This window comes from Coregonus lavaretus (assembly GCF_964263955.1).
Source record: "Coregonus lavaretus genome assembly, chromosome: 8".
In the NCBI taxonomy this organism is placed as follows: Eukaryota; Metazoa; Chordata; class Actinopteri; order Salmoniformes; family Salmonidae; genus Coregonus; species Coregonus lavaretus.
In genome coordinates this window covers 9721256-9744096 of record NC_139995.1, presented here as the reverse complement: position 1 = coordinate 9744096, position 22841 = coordinate 9721256, and the positions used below count along the sequence as shown (strand labels likewise).

Sequence of the window (22841 nt, the reverse complement as noted above, 5' to 3'; positions counted from 1 at the left end):
TAGTCTACCACAAATTCCTGTGATGGGGTCATTTGTCTTCAAAACAAACGCATCACATCCACAAAGTATTTGTAGTGTACCTAGAAATGTCAAAACAAACTAAGAAAAAGCATGTCACACTTGTGTCATGCAGTTAAAGCAGGGATGGGAAACTTTGGTGGAGGTCCAAAGACTTCATGAGGGGCCACATCCATACCAACACATGCAGTCATAGCAGGCCCCTAGTCTCCCAGGTGTTTACAGTTCTTCATATCTTATAATCCAACAAGGTTTCCCCTTTTCTTGCAGGATCTGCAAATTCTAACTGCCACTACCAAAAAAAAAATGCAGTTTGGTACTCAAAAGAAACAGCATTGTTCTGCCTGTCTTTTCAAGTTTGTCTTAGGCAAAGGTCAATATTTTAGTAGGCTACACAGTGTTTGTGTCATTGTAACATTCTCTTTAACATTCCTACAATACTGAACAGTTATAATAATGATTAAGTGATGAACATATAACAAAAATAACTATAATGGCTTTCTGGTAACAATTGCAATATTTTTTATTTATTGTTTTTTCACTTCTCACAGAATAACAATTAATCAAAGAGGCCGAATCCCATGTCGTCATCAGATCCCTCTTCAGATTCCTCTTTCTTCTCCTCCTTTTTCTCTTCCGCTGCAGACACACATAGCACAAACATAGGTTAGCTTCATGTTTGGGAGTCTATCCGCAAAACGCATAGTTAATTTCAAGAAATGCAATAACAGTGTAATATCAAGCACAAGCGTTTTCCTCTAAATATGTTATTTAACCTCTTAAGGACCAGACCCTTTCTTTCAATTTTTGCCTAAAATGACATAACCAAATCTAACTGCATGTAACTCAGGACCTGAAGCAAGGATATGCATATTCTTGATACCATTTGAAACGCTGAAGTTTGTGGAAATGTGAAATTAATGTAGGAGAATATAACACATTAGATCTGGTAAAAGATAAAACAAACAAAAAAACATGCGTTTTCTATTATTTTTTGTTCCATCATCTTTGAAATGCAAGAGAAAGGCCACAGGATGTAGCTCAGTTGGTAGAGCATGGCGTTTGCAACGCCAGGGTTGTGGGTTCGGAAAAAATGTATGCACTCACTAACTGTAAGTCGCTCTGGATAAGAGCATCTACTAAATTACTAAAATGTAAAAATGTAGCTATAATTGTGGTTTAGGCGCAATTTAGATTTTGGCCACTAGATGGCAGCAGTGTGTGTGCAACGTTTCAGATTGATCCAGTAAAGTATTGCAATACTGGACTATTTTCTTTCAAGTCTGCCCAAATGTGAGGAATTGGTCAATTGATACATTTTCAAGTACATAACTATAGAGAACATACAAAAATGATACGGTAATACAAAATGTAAGTTTACACACTCCCAGGAATGTCATACATGATGGATCATTAGCTTATACACTAACTTTCACACATCTAGATGGCCTGGCGGGGTTCAAACTGTAGAACCCAGTTCCCACATTTTTGAATATAAAAATTGATTTTATCAAACAAAACTATGCTACATTTTATCTCTGGGACACTTAGGATGACATATCTGAGCAAGATTACTGAATGTAAGTACATTATTTACCTTCAGAGGTGAATGTATCAAACCAGTTGCTGTGCTAAGTTTTTTTGTTGTTGTGCACTCTCCTCAAACAATAGCATGGTATTTTTTCACTGTAATAGCTACTGTAAATTGGACAGTGCAGTTAGATTACCAAGAATGTAAGCTTTCTGCCCATATAAAACATGTCTATGTCCTGGAAAGTTTGCTGTTACTTACAACAGTCATGCTAATACATTATCGCGCGTTAGCTCAACCGTCCCGTATATGGGACACCGATCCCGTAGAGGTTAATGCAATTCGTTTCAAAGAAATGTGTTTCAGTCCATTGAAATTATTGGCTCCCTATAATTATTGTGGAACCTGATGCGAGACAAAAGGAGAGACATGAGAGATTTAGAGCTTACCAGCAACAGGAGCAGCCCCAGCTGCAGCAGCAGCAGCAGGAGCTCCTACAGCACCACCTGCTGGCACGGAGGCCAACTTAGAGAGGCCTGCAAAGCATAAAGGACCAATTCATTGACAGGTAATAAATTAACATGAACAGTGAATTAATGACTGATGACATTTGTGCCTATTTGCAATCTATTGACCAAAGTAGGGATGTCCCCGACACAAAATAAATCTTTGTCGACCAAGATTCGTCTGTTTTTTCAACCATTCGATTGATCAACATTTTTCAAGGTGTATTTTTCCATATATTGACACATTTGTTTTAATCAAGTCAACTATATTCACTGAGCTTGTCTGATGCTTTAAGCGGTTTATGCGGTTTGATTAAATAATTAAGACACAAATGACTAGAGGGAGTCCAACCAGCAATTGATTTGATTGTGCCAGGCTCAGACCTGCTGTGCTGTGTATAAAAATTAATAAAAAAGACAGCGAGTGACTGTGACTAGCACCCATTGTCCCTCTCTCCTCCCTGCTGCAGCGACCGCCACAGAACATCAACGTGTTTATCGCGCTGTCCATGTTGGAAAAACTGCAACATAATTACAGCCATTTCTGACTGAAAAGTTCTGTTACCGAAATTCCTCATTTGTTTAGGAAAAGCATTCCCTATTCCCTCAACCCTTGCGCTCTTTACGTGACACATGTATGCATCGCATGCATGTGACCAAAGACCTATTCGCACGGGACTAGTATTACTAGAGAACGTTGGTTATGTAATTATTAATCCAGAATGTCTGTTATTCCAGAGGACGATTCAGACAGGATTAGTTTTTTTTCCAAATGGCCCCCTGTAATTCTATTTTTTCCCAATAAATTGACAGTCCTTGCGAGGCTTTCCTTTAGCCAATCTGTAACATTAACCATTCTGTAGCTATGACCTTGTATGAACTCACGAGTCAAATCAAAGACATAAGGGAAAATGCCTCACCAGAGTTCATGACTTCATTGATGTCTTTTCCATTCAATTCAGCGACAACCTGTGAAGACAAATTCGGGTTCTAATTATCACCAGTTACTGTGTAAACCGAGGCCTCCATCGTGCAAGTGTCCAAGTAAACAAAAGTAACTCAGTTTCTTATCAAAACACAAGACAGGATCTCCCTAAATGGTGCCATACCTTGTCTAGGCGCTCATTTTCGGCCTCGATTCCAACACTCCCCAGGATGGTCTTGATGTCCTTGGAGGAGGGGCTGGTGTTGCCACCGAGCACAGCCAGGAGGTAAGCGGCCACGTAACGCATTCTGCAAGAGATATGGAGAAGAAAAAACTATTAGTTGGATTATAAGATATATTGGTCTACGTGACATGCATTCTGTGGATATTCAGATTGGAATTACCCACGTCCATGTGACGATATGAGTAGCCTAATTAGCAATGACTACAGTGTTTTCCACAAGCACATGGAGTAGCCAGCCAAATAGAAAAAGTTGTAAGCCAGGCTCCCCATGCTGGGGGGGGGGGGGGTTAAGAAATGTTTGCAGAACAAGCTTTATTTTGGAGGCCTCTGGTACATTCTAATACTAGATTGTATTTTCAACCAGCAACTATCAGGAAATAACACTGATCAAATGTTTTCACACCCTTACAGTGTTATTCATCAGCTGTACAACATGATATTAAACAAGACAATTATATTTTTGACTGCACTGGGCCTTTAAGAGGCATTTTCTCAGGTATGATTGAAGAATGAAGCAGCTGACATGAGCTTTGCTACACAGAAAGCAGCAGTTGACTACTCCATTGTCAACACTGATATCGTCATGGCTACAGTAGGCTAGCCAAGCTGAATGCTAGGCATCTTTTTGTAGCTTTCTTTTTGCAACAGTAGCCCGCAATTTGATAGTATGTTCACTATTGAAAGTTTACTTTTGTAAATCACTTTCCCTAAAAGAAAAAAGCTCAGAGAGTAGATTGATGGGACAGCTTGCGTTTAATGTGTGAAGGCATCAACCTGCTCCAGAAGTTGTGACTCGCTCAAATACAAATAGCATGACTTCTACACATGTAGTCTTCGATGGTTTTGAATGGTAGACTGCGACAGAGCAGGTAAATCTTGAACTGGAATGCAAAAATGCGATGAAAAGTTATTGGCCCTTTCAAGTCAGTGACTGACGAGATCCACCTTCCAGACCAACATGTTTTTACTGGCCCCGGGTCAGCGTTAATGTCGGACCCTGCACGCGAAAGAAAATACATGAATGTGCCAGAAAACAATAGGCTAAATGATTGACTCATCGTTACCACATTATATGGGACATGCAAATTCATGCTCCCAGGGCTGCCAACTTTTGAAGATAGTGAATATCACTCCAAGATATCATTAATGTCATTGGCTCCACCACTAGCCGGGGGGGTTGCGGGAACCCTACCACCACCATGGGGGCACTCTGTTCACAACGTTGACATCAGCAAACGGGGGGTTAAAGGCTGTTAATTGTTCAGCAGTCTCATGGCTTGGGGGTAGAAGCTGTTAAGCAGCCTTTTGGACGTAGACTTGGCGCTCCGGTACCGCTTGCCATGCGGTAGCAGAGAGAACAGTATGACTTGGGTGTCTGACAATTTTTGGGCCTTCCTCTGACATCGACTAGTATATATGTCCTGGATGGCAGGAAGCTTGGCCCCAGTGAAGTACTGGGCCGTAAGCACTACCCTCTATAGAGCCTTATGGTCGGATGCAGAGCAGTTGCCATACCAGGCAGTGATGCAACCGGTCAGGATGCGCTCGATGGTGCAGCTGTAGAAATTTGAGGATCTGGGGCCCCATGCCAAATCTTTTCAGTCTCCTGAGGGGGAAAAGGTGTTGTCGTGCCCTCTTCACGACTGCCTTGGTGTGTTTGGACCATGATAGTTTGTTGGTGATGTGGACACCAAGGAACTTGAAACTCTTGACCCACTCCACTACAGCCCATTGATGTGAATTGGGGCGTGTTCGGTCCTCCATTTCCTGTAGTCCACCATCAGCTCCATTGTCTTGTTCACGTTGAGGGAGAGGTTATTGTCCTGGCACCACACTGCCAGGTCTCTGACGACCTTCCTATAGGCTGTCTCATCGTCGTCGGTGATCAGGCCAACCACTGTTGTGTTGTCAGCAAACTTAATGGTGGTGTTGGAGTCGTGCTTGGCCACGCAGTCGTGGGTGAAGAGGGAGTACAGGAGGGGACTAAGCACGCATCCCTAAGGGGCCCCCATGTTGAGGATCAGCGTGGCAGATGTGTTGTTAACCTACCCTTACCACCTGTGGGTGGCCCTTCAGGAAGTCCAGGATCCAGTTGCAGAGGGAGGTGTTTAGTCCCAGGGTCCTTAGCTTAGTGATGATCTTTGTGGACACTATGGTGTTGAACGCTGAGCTATGGTCAATGAACAGCATTCTCACGTGTTCCTTTTGTCCAGGTGGGAAGGGCAGTGTGGCGTGCGATTGACATTGCGTCATCTGTGGATCTGTTGGGAATGTATGTCAGGGATGTAGCTCAGTTGGTAGAGCATGGTGTTTGCCAGGGTTGTGGGTTTGATTTCCCACGGCGGGCCAGTATGAAAAAATAAAAAAAATAATGTATGCACTCACTAACTGTAAGTCGCTCTGGATAAGAGCGTCTGCTAAATGACTAAAATGTAAATGTAAATGTAGGTGAATTGCAGTGGGTCTAGGGTTTCCGGGATGATGGTGTTGATGTGAGCCACTTCATGGCTATCGACGTGAGTGCTACGGGGCAGTAGTCAGTTGAAAATGTAATTGAAGACACTTGCCAGTTGGTCCGCGCATGCTCTGAGTACACGTCCTGGTAATCCGTCTGGCCCTGCGGCCTTGTGAATGTTGACCTGTTAAAAGGTCTTGCTCACATCGGCTACGGAGAGCGTGATCACAGTCGTCCGGAACAGCTGGTGCTCTCATGCATGCTTCAGTGTTGCTTGCCTCGAAGCGAGCATAAAATGCATTTCGCTCATCTGGTAGGCTCGCGTCACTGGGCAGCTTGCGGCTGGGTTTCCCTTTGTAGTCCATTTGCAATAGTACGTTTGCAAGCCCTGCCACATCCGACGACCGTCAGAGCCGGTGTAGCAGGATTCAATCTTAGTTCTGTATTGACTCTTTGCCTGTCTGATGGTTCGTCTGAGGGCATAGCGGGATTTCTTATAAGCGTCCGGATTAGTGTCCCGCTCTTTGAAAGCGGCAGTTCTAGCCTTTAGCTTGGTGCGGATGTTGCCTGTAATCCATGGCTTCTGGTTGGGATATGTACGTACGGTCACTGTGGGGACGACGTCGTCGATGCACTTTTTGATGAAGCTGGTGACTGAGGTTGTATACTCCTCAATGCCACTGGATGAATCCCGGAACATATTCCAGTCTGTGCTAGCAAAACAGTCCTGTAGCGTAGCATCCGCGTCATCTGACTACTTACGTATTGACCGAGTCACTGGTACTTCCTGCTTTAGTGTTTAGTTGTAAGTAGTAATCAGGAGGATAGAATTATGGTCAAATTTTCCAAATGGAGGGCGAGGGAGAGCTTTGTATGCGTTTTTAATGTTCTCTAAATAAGCCTTTTTTCCCTTTTTACAATTAAAGTTCAAATACACTGCATTTAAAACAGTCAGCAATAACCTAATGAACTCAGAGCTTGTGAAATTATACCTAGGCTGAATATATGCCTTCCACAACCATTAAACCCACTAATAATTCCCATTGTTAGGGCGGAGACATGAGCATCTTGTGATTATATACATATCTCTGGTGTAAATGGGAAGTTGCACAGCAAAGGAGGGGGACCAAAAAGACATGAAAACAAGCAGACATTTGGAATATCGCGCAAAAACATTAAATTGAATGTTCACCCAGCCCTACCTCTATCATTCTTAAATGGAAGAAGTTTGGCACCACCAACTCTTCCTAGAGCTGGCCACCCGGCCAAACTGTGCAAACGGTGGAGAAGGGCCTTGGTCAGGGAGGTGACCAACAACCCGATGGTCACTCTGACAGAGCTCTAGAGTTGCATTGAGGAGATGGGAGAACCTTCCAGAAGGACAACCATCTCTGCAGCACTCCACCAATCAGGCCAGACGGAAGCCACTCCTCAGTAAAAGGCACATGACAGCACGCTTGGAGTTCGCCAAAAGGCACCTAAAGGACTCTCAGGCCATGAGAAACAAGATGCTCTGGTCTGATGAAACCAAGATTGAACTCTTTGGCCTGAACGCCAAGTGTCACGTCTGGAGGAAACCTGGCACCATCCCTACAGGATGGTGGTGGAGGCAGCATCATGCTGTGGGGATGTTTTTCAGCGGCAGGGCCTAGGAGACTAGTCAGGATCGAGGCAAAGATGAATGGAGCGAAGTACAGTACAGAGAGATACTTGATGAAAACCTGCTCCAGAGCGCTCAAGACCTTAGACTGGGGCGAAGGTTCACCTTCCAACAGGACAACGACCCTAAGCACACAGCCAAGACAACGCAGGAGTGGCTTCAGGACAAGTCTCTGAATGTCCTTGAGTGGCCCAGCCTTGAACCAGATCGAACATAGCTGTGCAGCGACACTCCCCATCCAACCTGACAGAGCTTGAGAAGATCTGCAGAGAAGAATGGGAGAAACTCCCCAAATACAGGTGTGCCAAGCTTGTAGCGTCATACCCAAGAAGACTTGAGGCTGTAATCGCTGCCAAAGGTGCTTCAACAAAGTACTGAGTAAAGGGTCTGAATACTTATGTAAATATGATATGTTCATTATTTTTTATAAATTTGCTAAAATGTTTTTAAAAAACAGTTTTTTCTTTGTCATTATGGGGGTATTGTGTGTAGACTGATGAGGGAAAAACAAAATAATTTAATCCATTTTAGAATAAGGCTGTAACGTAACAAAATGTGGGAAAAGTCAAGGGGTCTGAATACCTTCCGAATGCACTGCATGACAGAAGTATGTGGACACCCGCTCTTCAAACATCTCATTCCAAAATGATGGGCATTAATATGGAGTTGGTGCTATAAAAGCCTTTAGGCCTGGCTTGCAGTCGGCGTTACAATTTATCTCAAAGGTGTTCGATGGGTTTGAGGTCAGACCATTATTCCTCTTCCACCAAACTTTACAGTTGGCACTATGCATTCGGGCCATAAAATTTGATCAGCGGAGAAAGAACGCGCCTGTCCAGTCTGCCACAGTGCGATGGCAAGAAGATTATGGAACTCCCCGGTGAAGCTGCCACAGTTACAGCGCTCGTGATGTTGAATTGCAGACGCATATTATATGTTCTGATTTCAAAAACTATTTGGAAGCACAGTTGAAAAGTTTATGCACTGAACATAGCGGATTAAATAGAAAATAAAAGCAGTACTTTTCTCAATGCATGAGAAATAAGGTGTGCCATGTAAGCGAGTGAAATGCGTATCTCACGGCCAATGCGTGAGAGTCGGCAGCACTGTGCTCTCTCCTTCTGTGTTAAGACATTTGACTGCAACCACAGCCCACACAACACACACCAAGGTACCGAGAGGCAGGACAGACAGCAGACTGTCAAACCAGCAGTTTCGCTGTCAGCGCTCACCTTGTGACTGACAGGCGCCTGTCCTATAAATAGATTGCTAGAAGATGCATATTGTTCATTCTAGCGGGAGAGGGCTCAGCAGACTTTTTTCTGACAAGAGAATTGAAAAGTATCCTAGTTAAGTGGGAAAAGTACACTGCTGAAAATGATTCCATAATCGGCTGTATAGCGGTGCTAGTGGAAAACACTGACTATGATCTATGGTCCTCTGTAGCTCAGCTGGTAGAGCACGGCACTTGTAACGCCAAGGTAGTGGGTTCGATCCCCCGGGACCACCCATACACAAAAATGTATACACGCATGACTGTAAGTCGCTTTGGATAAAAGCGTCTGCTAAATGGCATATTATTATTATCTACAGTTGAAGTCGGAAGTTTACATAAACTTAGGTTGGAGTCATTAAAACTCGTTTTTCATTCACTCCACAAATTTCTTGTTAACAAACTATAGTTTTGGCAAGTCGGTTAGGACATCTACTTTGTGCATGACACAAGTAATTTTTCCAACAATTGTTTAGTGACAGATTATTTCACTGTATCACAATTCCAGTGGGTCAGAGGTTTTCATACACTAAGTTGACTGTGCCTTTAAACAGCTTGGAAAATTCCAGAAAATGTTGTCATGGCTTTAGAAGCTTCTGATAGGCTAATTGACATCATTTGAGTCAATTGGAGGTGTACCTGTGGATGTATTTCAAGGCCTACCTTCAAACTCAATGCCTCTTCAATTGACATCATGGGAAAACCAAAAGAAATCAGCCAAGACATCAGAAAAAAATGGTATACCTCCACAAGTCTGGTTCATCCTTGTGAGCAATTTCCAAATGCCTGAAGGTACCATGTTCATGTGTACAAACAATAGTACGCAAGTATAAACACCATGGGACCAAGCAGCTGTCATACCACTCAGGAAGGAGATGCATTCTGTCTCCTAGAGATGAACGTACTTTGGTGCGAAAAGTGCAATCAATCCCAGAACAGCAGCAAAGGACCTTGTGAAGATGCTGGAGGAAACCGGTACAAAAGTATCTATATCGACATAACCTGAAAGGCCACTCAGCAAGGAAGAAGCCACTGCTCCAAAACCGCCATAAAAAAGCCAGACTATGGTTTGCAACTGCACATGGGGACAAAGATTGTACTTTTTGGAGAAATGTCCTCTGAAATGTCCTTTTGGTCTTAATTTAAGTTTAGGGTTAGGCATAAGGTTAGCAGTGTGGTTAAGGTTTAGTTAAGGGTTAGGTTTAAAATCAGATTTTAAGAAGATAAATTTTTTTAAATAGGCGGGGTTTAGCCATAATTATGACTGTGGTAACTAGTAACGACCATGTTACTGTCATAAGCGCATAGCTAGCATGCCGCGCCAGAGAGGGACAGTATCGGAGCATGCGCGGCTAATAACTAGCTAGCTATTAATTAGCCAGTTAACATTTGACTAGACTCATGACAAGTGAAAAGTCAATGCTGCAACAAAGGGGTCATTGTAAAAACGTTATTACGAGTAAGATTTCACATACAGATAAAGACAGTAAAATGTGGTCGTGGTGCTCATGCAATTTGATGCAATGGTGTCATGTTAGTCGCTAACGTTAGCTTCTCTGCCTTAGCTTTGAACTAGCACGTCCTTTTTTTTTGCTAAAGTCGTACAATTTCTTGTTGTACAGAATGGCTTCTGATATAGTTGAACATTAGTACAACTTAACTATAATACTGAATCAAATGTTTATGGTCTAAAACGTATTATATAGATGAACTTACTTTAAGTCTATAGAGACACGAAACGTCGGTCACGCTGAATTTTCCGGAAGGGAAGAATCTCTTCTTCTTCCGTGGGGTTTATCGGTGGTTGGCATCCAACGTTATGGTGCATTACCGCCACCTACTGTACTGGAGTGTGGGCCAGAGACAGGGAGAAACTAAATCCTACCTGCCAGCCCCGTTGCTTTTTAAAAAGATAACAAAATATTTCAGACTATATCTAATGACGTTCTACTCAATATACTCTTTAAACAAATTTCCTGTATCCCCTTCTCCCTCATTCTAGATCTCATCCTCTCTCTTTCCCTTTGATACTGCCCACACCGTAGCGATACATGCTCCACGGTCTCTGTTTCCTGACAATAATCACACTTTCCTGTTGGGTGCTTTCCAATCACATTTAACGTCTTATTCAACTGGCTGTGTCCCTCCCTTAATCTTGTAAAAATAACCTCTCTTCTGTCCCTTCCTGCAGTCCTCCCCTCCCCGACTTTCCACTGTACTTGAAATAAATGCCTTCCCTTATTATCTCTATTCCACTGCTCCTGCAATCTCTTCACCTTCACTGTCCATTTCAGGCTTTTAGCCTCTGCCTTGCTCATTGAATCTACAACATCAACATCCCCGCTACTACGTGCTTGTTTAGCCAGTACATCAACTGCCTCGTTCCCCTCCACCCCCACATGGACTGGGACACAAGTAAATCTTATCTGTATACCCATCTGTCTAATCCTCCCATGGATTTGTAGGACCTCATAAAGCAAGTCTTGTGTGCTACTTGAGCTAAAAGGACTGGAGACTCATCAACACTGCACATGAATCAGAGCACTTGCGTCATCTCTCCTGCCTTCTTCTCAAAACCCATTGGAGGAGAAGGTCAGAGGGGCGGGACCTCTGGCTTTCTCATCCAATGTGTTTTGAGAATAAACAAGGAGTGAGGGTCTTCTTCTATGGTATTATGGCGGCCCGCAAACATACTTTAGAGGTAAAACCTCACCACTATTTCACTACTTTGGCCCTATCAGAGGCTGTTCCGCTCATTAGGCAGGATTAGGCAGCCGCCTATAGCGGTAGATTTAAAGAGTGGAGCATTTTCTGAGCTAAACTGACCAAGACACACCTCCAACAACACATAAAACTTCACATAATTTTGCCCCAAAACAATGACATTTTCTCTCAAGCAGTGGCATATGGGCTTTTTAGGTGAATACTGATGCCGCCCTTTGATAAACAGTGGCCACTTTGTCTAAGGCAGGGGTCCAAAATATTTTGCTTGTCCATTCCCGGCACAACTATCCAAGGTGCTGTTGGAGAGATACATTGCTGCCACGCTCCACCAATGTTCCATCCAACTAACATAAATCATGTAGCAGCAGATATAGTACAGTGGGGGAAAAAAGTATTTAGTCAGCCACCAATTGTGCAAGTTCTCCCCCTTAAAAAGATGAGATAGGCCTGTAATTTTCATCATAGGTACACGTCAACTATGACAGACAAATTGAGAAAAAACATCCAGAAAATCACATTGTAGGATTTTTAATGAATTTATTTGCAAATTATGGTGGAAAATAAGTATTTGGTCACCTACAAACAAGCAAGATTTCTGGCTCTCACAGACCTGTAACTTCTTCTTTAAGAGGCTCCTCTGTCCTCCACTTGTTACCTTTATTAATGGCACCTGTTTGAACTTGTTATCAGTATAAAAGACACCTGTCCACAACCTCAAACAATCACACTCCAAACTCCACTATGGCCAAGACCAAAGAGCTGTCAAAGGACACCAGAAACAAAATTGTAGACCTGCACCAGGCTGGGAAGACTGGGTAAGCAGCTTGGTTTGAAGAAATCAACTGTGGGAGCAATTATTAGGAAATGGAAGACATACAAGACCACTGATAATCTCCCTCGATCTGGGGCTCCACGCAAGATCTCACCCCGTGGGGTCAAAATGATCACAAGAACGGTGAGCAAAAATCCCAGAACCACACGGGGGGACCTAGTGAATGACCTGCAGAGAGCTGGGACCAAAGTAACAAAGCCTACCATCAGTAACACACTACGCCGCCAGGGACTCAAATCCTGCAGTGCCAGATGTGTCCCCCTGCTTAAGCCAGTACATGTCCAGGCCCGTCTGAAGTTTGCTAGAGTGCATTTGGATGATCCAGAAGAGGATTGGGAGAATGTCATATGGTCAGATGAAACCAAAATAGAACATTTTGGTAAAAACTCAACTCGTCGTGTTTGGAGGACAAAGAATGCTGAGTTGCATCCAAAGAACACCATACCTACTGTGAAGCATGGGGGTGGAAACATCATGCTTTGGGGCTGTTTTTCTGCAAAGGGACCAGGACGACTGATCCGTGTAAAGGAAAGAATGAATGGGGCCATGTATCGTGAGATTTTGAGTGAAAACCTCATTCCATCAGCAAGGGCATTGAAGACGAAACGTGGCTGGGTCTTTCAGCATGGCAATGATCCCAAACACACCGCCCGGGCAACGAAGGAGTGGCTTCGTAAGAAGCATTTCAAGGTCCTGGAGTGGCCTAGCCAGTCTCCAGATCTCAACCCCATAGAAAATCTTTGGAGGGAGTTGAAAGTCCGTGTTGCCCAGCGACAGCCCCAAAACATCACTGCTCTAGAGGAGATCTGCATGGAGGAATGGGCCAAAATACCAGCAACAGTGTGTGAAAACCTTGTGAAGACTTACAGAAAACGTTTGACCTGTGTCATTGCCAACAAAGGGTATATAACAAAGTATTGAGAAACTTTTGTTATTGACCAAATACGTATTTTCCACCATAATTTGCAAATAAATTCATAAAAAATCCTACAATGTGATTTTCTGGATATTTTTTTCTCATTTTGTCTGTCATAGTTGACGTGTACCTATGATGAAAATTACAGGCCTCTCTCATCTTTTTAAGTGGGAGAACTTACACAATTGGTGGCTGACTAAATACTTTTTTCCCCCACTGTATATGGTAGAAAGAGTACGTGTCCTTTTCTGTAGCCTACAGGCTGGAGATAAAATACATGACAATGTAATAAGACAGACTTTTTACATCATGCAGGTTTCTCTGATCAAATAGCCTAACCTAAATGGTGCCCAATCAAATAAAAAATGTTCTGACATGTTAACAAACAACATATCCTAAAAACAGGACAGGTCGAAGTAAAATGGACAATATGTAATTGATAATCAGGCTACTCACAACTGCTGTCCAGGACTTTCACCCCATGGCCTAAATTGTCATGATCAGTGGTTTCAAGTTTGTGTCCGTACATTTTTGAGGAGCTGATCACAGCGAAAAATTAAATACTTCTGCATTTCCCGCTGTGTAAACACATTGCAAATAGGCTCAGGATAACGTTAAAGTTGGGTAGCTGATATTCAGAGTTTAAATAGGCAAATTGATTAGTCATAGGAATCAGGACTAATAAAGCCAATGCAATGGCCTGTTTTAAAAACGGTGGGCTTAACACATGGATGGGCATTCATCAAATTTGGTTCCGACATGGTAGGCAAGCACGGACCGACGCCGTCTTTTGGACAACTTTTTTGGTCCTGTCCAGACCAGCAGTCTTTTTTTTGGTGCAGTCCAAACCGGCCTTGATTTCCACGTCCACTGACGTTGGCTGTTGGTCCAGTCTGGACCAGCCTTGATTTGACCCAAACATAGACATCTATGTTTGGTTCAGATTTGGTGCAGTCCGGCCTTGATTTCAATGTCTGCGGACATAGGTCTTTGGTCTGGTCCGGATCAAATCGGAACCAATCATAGACGTCTATGTTTGATTCAGATTTGGTCCGGTCTGGACCAGCCTTGATTTGGTCCAAACAAAGACATCTATAAATTATGTATTTTCAACTTTCATTCAGAACTGAAAATGAACCTGATTTCAACATCTGGAAAATATGTATTTCAACATCCAAAAAATATTTATTTTCAACATCCGGGAAAATACATATTTTCACGTTTCATTCAGAACCTAAATTGAACCTAACTTCAATGTCTGGAAAATACGTATTTTAGACATCTTTTCAACATCATTTTGCTTACTGGGACTATTTTAGTTATGCGTGGTCAGCAGTGATGCCAATTTAGCAATTTTGTTGCTAGATTTAACAACTTTTCAGACTATCCTGGCAACTTTTTTTTTACATCACTTATCAACAAATTTAGCTACTTTTAAAAATGTATTTGGAACTTTTAGCAACTTTTGAAAAGTGACTAAAATGCTAAAATGCACGCATTTTGACTCTAAATAACACAAAAACGATTTTCTATGTCGCACACTCAGTCACAATACACGTGCCTGGCTGCAAAAGTGCATTGTGAGTGACGTCAGCAGCAGGCGCTCAGCTCGTGCACAGGCAGCAGCAGGCCAGCCAAGCAGAACAACAACCTGGAGAGCGCTGGAGAGAGATGCCTATTGCACACATCATTATTTGAGTTAAGTTGCTTGTTCAATAAGATAGCATATATACCTTGTTATTAGCTTGTACTTCAAATTGTTGATCAGTTAGGTAGCATGTTAACTAACTACCAATACACTGCTTAAAACCTATAATTGTTCAGAATGTGTAGGTTTACTAGTTAATAAGAAAATAAATAAAATGTAATTGTTCAATAATTAAATGTGTTGTGTTTAAAAATAAAAATATCTGATCATATCAAACGTGTTGTGTTTATATTACTTTTACAAATACAAATATGTGATAATAAACAAACAAATCTAAACTAACAAATGTCAAATCATATTTGTCACCGAGATGGCCAGTCAATTTGAGTACCGTTATTGTGTATTCTACGTAATAACGCAGTTTTACGTTATTACGTAGCGACGCCATCACGCAATGACGTCACAACGTCATTTAGCAACTTTTAGCAACAAATCAACCTGCCTCTAGCAACTTCCCCTGAAAATTAGTTGGCAACACTGTGCAGGGCGTGGGGGGCAGTGGCAATATTTTTGTCTCACCTAGGGTGGCAGAATGGCCAGGACCTGCCCTGGCCTTATCTGATCCTACACCAGTTTAGTTTAGTTTATTAGGATCCCCATTAACTACTGCACATGCATGAGCTATTCTTCCTGGGGTCCACATAAAAAGTACAAATACATGACAAAGTACAGAACAGTTCTAGACAAGAACAACATAAGATATTACATTAAATTCAACTAAGAGTTATACATTGAGTATACAAAACATTTAGAACACCTGCTCTTTCCATGACATACATTAACCAGGTGAATCCGGGTGAAGGCTACGATCCCTTATTGATGTCACTTGTAAAATCCACTTCAATCAGTATAGATTAAGGGGAGGAAATAGGTTAAAGAAGGATTTTTAAGCCTTGAGACAATTGAGACATGGATTGTGTATGTGTTCCATTCAGAGGGTGAATGGGCAAGACAAAATATTTAAGTGCAAAGAACTGCAATGCTGCTGGGTTTTTCACACTTGTTAACAGTTGATGTTATTTTTCAATAACACAGATCCCAAAGCAAATCAGGGGGAGAAAAATATATTTATTCAAAGAGAATAAATCATAGTTGTTATGCAGGAAAGTAGATGGTAGATGTTCATTCTTCCCTGTTCTCAATGTTTCTCCACTGAACAAAGAGACAGGATGTAGTTTATAGCCTCAATCCTAGCTTGTGGCTGACCAATTAGAATTACTTGCAATAAAATTGGGCTACTGGCCAAACCCCCAAGTATCCTGTTTCAGGCTCAATGTATAGACCATTTGGACCAATTAAAACTTGCCACATGTAGCTATGAGTCGCTGGTTGGAACCCCTACAAAGATTCTGTTAATTCCCTCTTGACATCTAGTCCACTACTGACCACTAATCCTCTTGACCACTAGTCCTCTTGACCCTTAGTCCTCTGCATTGTGTATATTCAACTTTGAATATTCTTACACGCTCAATAGTTTCCCGTATATATCAAGAATGGTCCACCACCCAAAGGACATCCAGCCAACTGGACACAACTTTGGGAAGCACTGGAGCCAACATGGGCCTGCATCCCTGTGAAACGCTTTTGACACCTTGTAGAGTCCATCCCCCGACGAATTGAGGCTGTTCTGAGGGCGGAGGGGAAACTCAATATTAGGAAGGTGTTCTTAATGTTTGGTATACTCAGTGTATATTGGAAAGACACCAAGAGACAACAAAAAATACTATTTACACACGATTCATGTATACATATTCATATTCGTATTGCAGTACAATCTCCAATTTGGACTCCAGACCAAAGGACACATTTCCACCGGTCTAATGTCCATTGCTCGTTTTTCTTGGCCCAAGCAGGTCTCTTCTTATTATTAGTGTCCTTTAGTTGTGGTTTCTTTGCAGCAATTCGACCATGAAGGCCTGATTCACACAGTCCCCTCTAAACAGTTGATGTTGAGATGTGTCTGATACTTGAACTCGTTGAAGCATTTATTTGGGCTGCAATTTCTGAGGCTGGTAACTCTAATGAACTTATCCTCTGCAGCAGAGGTAACTCTGGGTTTTCCAATCCTGTGGCGGTCCTCATGAGAGCCAGTTTCATCATAGAGCTTGATGGTTTTTGCGACTGCACTTGAAGAAATGTTCCATGTTCTTGAGATTTTCCGTGTTGACTGACCTTCATGTCTTAACGTAATGATGGACTGTCGTTTCTCTTTGCTTATTTGAGCTGTTCTTGCAATAATATGGACTTGGTCTTTTACCAAATAGGGCTATCTTCTGTATACACCCCCTACCTTGTCACAACACAACTGATCGTCTCAAACGCATTAAGAAGGAAAGAAATTCCACAAATTAACTTTTAAGAAGGCACACCTGTTAATTGAATTGCATTCCAGGTGACTACCTCATGAAGCTGGTTGAGAGAATGCCAAGAGTGTGCAAAGATGTCATCAATGCAAAGGGTATATAAAGAATCTCAAATATAAAATATATTTTGGTTACTACATGAATCCATATGTGTATTTCATGGTTTTGATGTCTTCACTATTATTCTACAATGTAAAAAATTGTAAAAATAATGAAAAAGCCTTGAATGAGTAGGTGTGTCCAAACTTTTGACTGGCAGTGTATAACTGAGCAACGCAATAAATCTGTACGAGCGTGGTCAGAGCGGCATCGACAAAGATACAGTAGAATAGTATAGAATACAGTATATACATATGAGATGAGTAATGCAAGATATGTAAACATTATTAAACTGGCTAGTGTTCCATTTCTTAAAGTGCCCAGTGATTTCCAGTCTATGTCTATAGGCAGCAGCCTCTAATGTGCTAGTGACGGCTGTTTAACAGTCTGATGGCCTTGAGATAGAAGCTGTTTTTCAGTCTCTCGGTCCCAGCTTTGATGCACCTGTAGTGACCTCGCCTTCTGGATGATAATGGGGTGAACAGGCTGTGGCTCGGGTGATTGATGTCCTTATTGATCTTTTTGGACTTCCTGTGACATCGGGTGCTGTAGGTGTCCTGGAGGGCGGGTAGTTTGCCCCCGGTAATGCGTTGTGCAGACCGCACCACCCACTGGAGAGCCTTGCGGTTGTGGGCGGTGCAGTTTCCGTACCAGGCAGTGATACAGCCCGACAGGATACTCTCAATTGTGCATCTAGTGAGGGTTTTAGGTGCCAAGACACATTTCTTTAGCCTCCTGAGGTTGAAGAGGCTCTGTTGCGCCTTCTTCACCACACTGTCTGTGTGGGTGGTCCATTTCAGTTTGTCCCGTCGATGTGGATAGGGGGGTGCACCCTCTGCTGTTTTCTGAAGTCCACGATCATCTCATTTGTTTTGTTGACGTTGAGTGAGAGGTTATTTTCATGGCACCACACTCCCAGAGCCCTCACCACCTCCATGTAAGCTGTCTCGTCATTGTTGGTAATCAAGCCTACTACTGTTGTGTCATCTGCAAACTTGATGATTGATTTGGAGGCGTGCTTGGCCACGCAGTCATGGGTGAACAGGGAGTACAGGAGGGGGCTGAGCACGCACCCTTGTGGGGCCCTAGTGTTGAGGATAAGCGAAGTGGAGGTGTTGTTTCCTACCTTCACCACCTGGGGGCGGCCCGTCAGGAAGTCCAGGACCCAGTTGCACAGGGCGGGGTTCAGACCCAGGGCCTCGAGCTTAATGATGAGCTTGGAGGGTACTATGGTGTTGAATGCTGGGCTATAGTCAATAAACAGCATTCTTACATAGGTATTCCTCTTGTCCTGATGTGTAGGGCAGTGTGATGGCGATTGCATCGTCTGTGGATCTATTGGGGCAGTAAGCAAATTTGAGGTGATATGATCCTTGACTAGTCTCTCAAAGCACTTAATGATGACAGAAGTGAGTGCTACGGGGCGATAGTCGTTTAGTTCAGTTACCTTTGCTTTCTTGGGTACAGGAACAATGGTGGCCATCTTGAAGCATTTGGGGACAGCAGACTGGGATAGGGAGAGATTGAATATATCCGTAAACACACCAGCCAGCTGGTCTGCGCATGCTCTGAGGACACTGTAACTAAAAGTCTCAGTAAGCTCACTGGCAATGGGTGGTGATGTGCAATCATCCGTATACATAGTCATTTAAGCTTGTGAGACAAGTGGAAAATCATTTGTAAAAATAGAGAAGATGAACAGCCTATAAGGGAACTGCCCTGAGGGATATCGCACAGTACATACAGTATGTGCTGTTAGAGAAGCTTCCATTGAAGAATACTCTCTGAGTTCTATTGGATAAGTAACTCTCCAACCATGTGATGGCAGGTGATGTAAAGCCATAACAAGTGAGTAAATTTTTTTTATAAAAATATGATCAATAACATCAAAAGGCTGTACAGAAATCTAACAATACAGCTCCAACTAGGGCTGTGACGGTCATGAAATTTTGTCAGCCGTGATTGTCAAACAAATAACTGGTAATTAACATAAACACGTTTACCATCTCCTGGCATCCCACATAGCCTACAAGCCACTGATGTAGACCTTAGGAACATCTACAATTTAAAAAGTCAAATCAATCAATTTAATGTAGCCTACACCATCACAATAAATCCATTATTTACTGTATTTTAGACAGGTCTAAAGATACTTGATATGATTATTTTTTTGTCTATTTCAGAAGAACAGAATAGCATACTCTGAGTTGTCCTTATGTTAGGCCCTGACATGGCTATGCCAAATGGCTGTGGGCTACACTAGTTCAATTAGCAGACAAGATTTTCAAATAATCCGGGCAGCCATTTGATTAGCTGTTCAGGAGTCTCATGGCTTGGGGGTAGAAGCTGTTATGAAGCCTTTTGGACCTAGACTTGGCGCTCCGGTACCGCTTGCCGTGCGGTAGCGGAGAGAACAGTCTATGACTAGGGTGGTTGGAGTCTTTGACAATTTGTATGGCCTTCCTCTGACACCGCCTGGTATAGAGGTCCTGGATGGTAGGAAGCTTGGTCCCAGTGATGTACTGGGCCGTACGCATTACCCTCTGTAGTGCCTTGCGGTTAGAGGCCGAGCAGTTGCCATAGCAGGCAGTGATGCAACCAGTCAGGATGCTCTCAATGGTGCAGCTGTTTAACTTTTTGAGGATCTGAGGACCCATGTCAAATATTTTTCAGTCTCCTGAGGGGGAATACGCTTTGTTGTGCCCTCTTCACGACTGTCTTGGTGTGTTTGGACCATGATAGTTTGTTGGTGATGTGGCTCTCAACCTACTCCACTACAGCACCGTCGATGAGAATGGGGGCGTGCTCGATCCTTCTTTTCCTGTAGCCCACAATCATCTCCCTTGTCTTGATCACGTTGAGGGAGAGGTTGTTATCCTGGCACCACACGGCCAGGTCTCTGACCTCCTCCCTATTGGCTGTCTCATCGTTGTCGGTGATCAGGCCTACCACTGTTGTGTCGTCGGCAACCTTAATGATGGTATTGGAGTCGTGCCTGGCCATGCAGGCATGGGTGAACAGGGAGTACAGGAGGGGACTGAGCACGCACCCCTGAGGAGCCCCCGTTTTGAGGATCAGCGTGGCAGATGTGTTGTTACCTACCCTTACCACCTGGGGGCGGCCCACTGGGAAGTCCAGGATCCAGTTGCAGAGGGAGGTGTTTAGTCCCAGGGTCCTTATCTTAGTGATGAGCTTTGAGGGCACTATGGTGTTGAACGCTGAGCTGTAGTCAATGAATAGCATTCTCACATAGGTGTTCCTTTTGTCCAGGTGGGAAGGGCAGTTTGGAGTGCAATAGAGATTGCATCATCTGTAGATCTGTGGGGGCGGTTTGCAATTTGGAGTGGGTCTAGGGTTTCTGGGATAATGTTGTTGATGTGAGCCATGACCAGCCTTTCAAAGAACTTCATGGCTACAGATGTGAGCGCTACAGGTCTGTAGTCATTTAGGCAGGTTACCTTAGTGTTATTGGGCACAGGGACTATGGTGGTCTGCTTAAAACATGTTGGTATTACAGACTCAGTCAGGGACAGGTTGAAAATGTCAGTGAAGACACTTGCCAGTTGGTCAGCGCATGCTCGGTGTACACTTCCTGGTAATCTGTCTGGCCCTGCGACCTTGTGAATGTTGACCTGTATAAAGGTCTTATTCACATCGGCTACGGAGAGTGTGATCACACAGTCATCCGGACCAGCTGATGCTCTCATGCATGCTTCAGTGTTACTTGCCTCGAAGCGAGCATAGAAATGATTTAGCTTGTCTGGTAGGCTTGTGTCACTGGGCAGCTCGCGGCTGTGCTTCCCTTTGTAGTCTGTAATAGTTTGCAAGCCCTGCCACATCCGACGAGCTCCAGAGCCGGTGTAGTACGATTCGATCCTAGTCCTGTGTTGACGTTTTGCCTGGTTGATGGTTCATCAGAGGGCATAGCGGGATTTCTTATACGTTTCCGGGTTAGAGTCCCACTACTTAAAAGCGGCAGCTTTACCCTTTAGCTCAGTGCGGATGTTGCCTGTAATCCATGGCTTCTGGTTGGGGCATGTATGTATGGTCACTGTGGGGATGACGTCATCGATGCACTTATTGATGAAGCCAGTGACTGATGTGGTGTACTCCTCAATGCCATCGTAAGAATCCCAGAATATATTCCAGTCTGTGCTAGCAAAACAGTCCTGTAGCTTAGCATCTGCGTCTTCTGACCACTTCTTTATTGACCGAGTCACTGGTGCTTCCTGCTTTAGTTTTTGCTCGTAAGCAGGAATCAGGAGGATATAATTATGGTCAGATTTGCCAAATGGAGGGCGTGGGAGAGCTTTGTACGCGTCTCTGTGTGTGGAGTAAAGGTGGTCTAGAGTTTGTTTTCCTCTGGTTGCACATTTAACATGCTGGTAGAAATGCTAAAACTGGTAAAACAGATGTAAATTTCCCTACATTAAAGTCCCCGGCCACTAGGAGCGCCGACTCTGGATGAGCGTTTTCCTGTTTGCTTATGGCCTTATACAGCTCATTGAGTGCAATCTTAGTGCCAGCATCGGTTTGTGGTGGTAAATAGACAGCTACAAAAAATATAGATGAAAACTCTCTTGGTAAATAGTGTGGTCCTACAGCTTATCATGAGATACTCTACCTCAGGCAAGCAAAACCTCGAGACCTCCTTAATATTAGATTTCGTACACCAGCTGTTGTTTACAAACATACATAGACCGCCACCCCTTGTCTTACCGCAGGCCGTTGTTCTATCTTGCCGATACAATGTAAACCCTGCCAGCTGTATGTTATCCATGTCGTCGTTCAGCCACGACTCGGTGAAGCATAAGATATTACAGTTTTTAATGTCCTGTTGGTAGGATATTCATGATCGTAGCTCTTCAATTTTGTTATCCAATGATTGGCTAATAGGACTGATGGAAGACGAAGATTCCTTACTCACCGTCGCATCCTTACAAGGCAACCCGACCTACGTCCCCGATATCTCTGTCTCTTTCTTCTGCGAATGACGGGGATTTTGGCCTTTTCAGGTGTCTGAAGTAAATCCTTCGCGTCCGACTCGTTGAAGAAAAAATCTTTGTCCAGTACGAGGTGAGTAATCGCTGTCCTGATATCCAGAAGCTCTTTTCGGTCGTAAGAGATTGTGGCATAAACATTATGTACAAAATAACACACACATAATAGCACAATTGGTTAGGAGCCCGTAAAACAGCAGCCATCCCCTCCAGCGCCATTATGTAACATTATGCTTAATTTAGAGTTATTTATGCAACTTTAGTTTTGTTACAAAGTTTGGCTATATGTTTTGATTTTTAGTACATTCTAAGGCTGCATGATGCGACTCTAATGATGATTTGAAAAAAGTTGCATGAAAGGCATGAGCTCTGCTTTGTTTCTTGTGCAGGCCTCACACACTTCCTCAGTCTCTCAGTCACAATTTGACAAGCACTTGATAATATTCAAACCAGGACTCGAATTTCCCGGCGGCATGCCCCTTGTGTGGCCGTAATGCCTTTTGCGACCAAAGTGGCTGTTGTGCCTTTGGGCTGAATATAACAATTATAATTCCCTTCTCCCAGCTACCTCACATGGCTCTCTCAGA

At 43.3% G+C, this 22841-nt stretch overlaps 1 protein-coding gene across 1 annotated transcript; it reads right to left on the bottom strand.

Annotated features, from left to right (window-relative positions):
* Positions 1-523: 523 nt before the first annotated feature.
* LOC311133369 (large ribosomal subunit protein P2-like) lies at positions 524-10412 on the bottom strand. The gene is made up of 5 exons (XM_084166875.1): positions 10329-10412; positions 3165-3288; positions 2976-3024; positions 1999-2085; positions 524-657 (listed from the first exon to the last, which is right to left on the bottom strand). Exons 2-5 carry the CDS (start codon positions 3285-3287, stop codon positions 578-580), a joined length of 339 nt encoding a protein of 112 aa, XP_084023001.1. The 5' UTR covers position 3288; positions 10329-10412; the 3' UTR covers positions 524-577.
* Positions 10413-22841: the final 12429 nt, after the last annotated feature.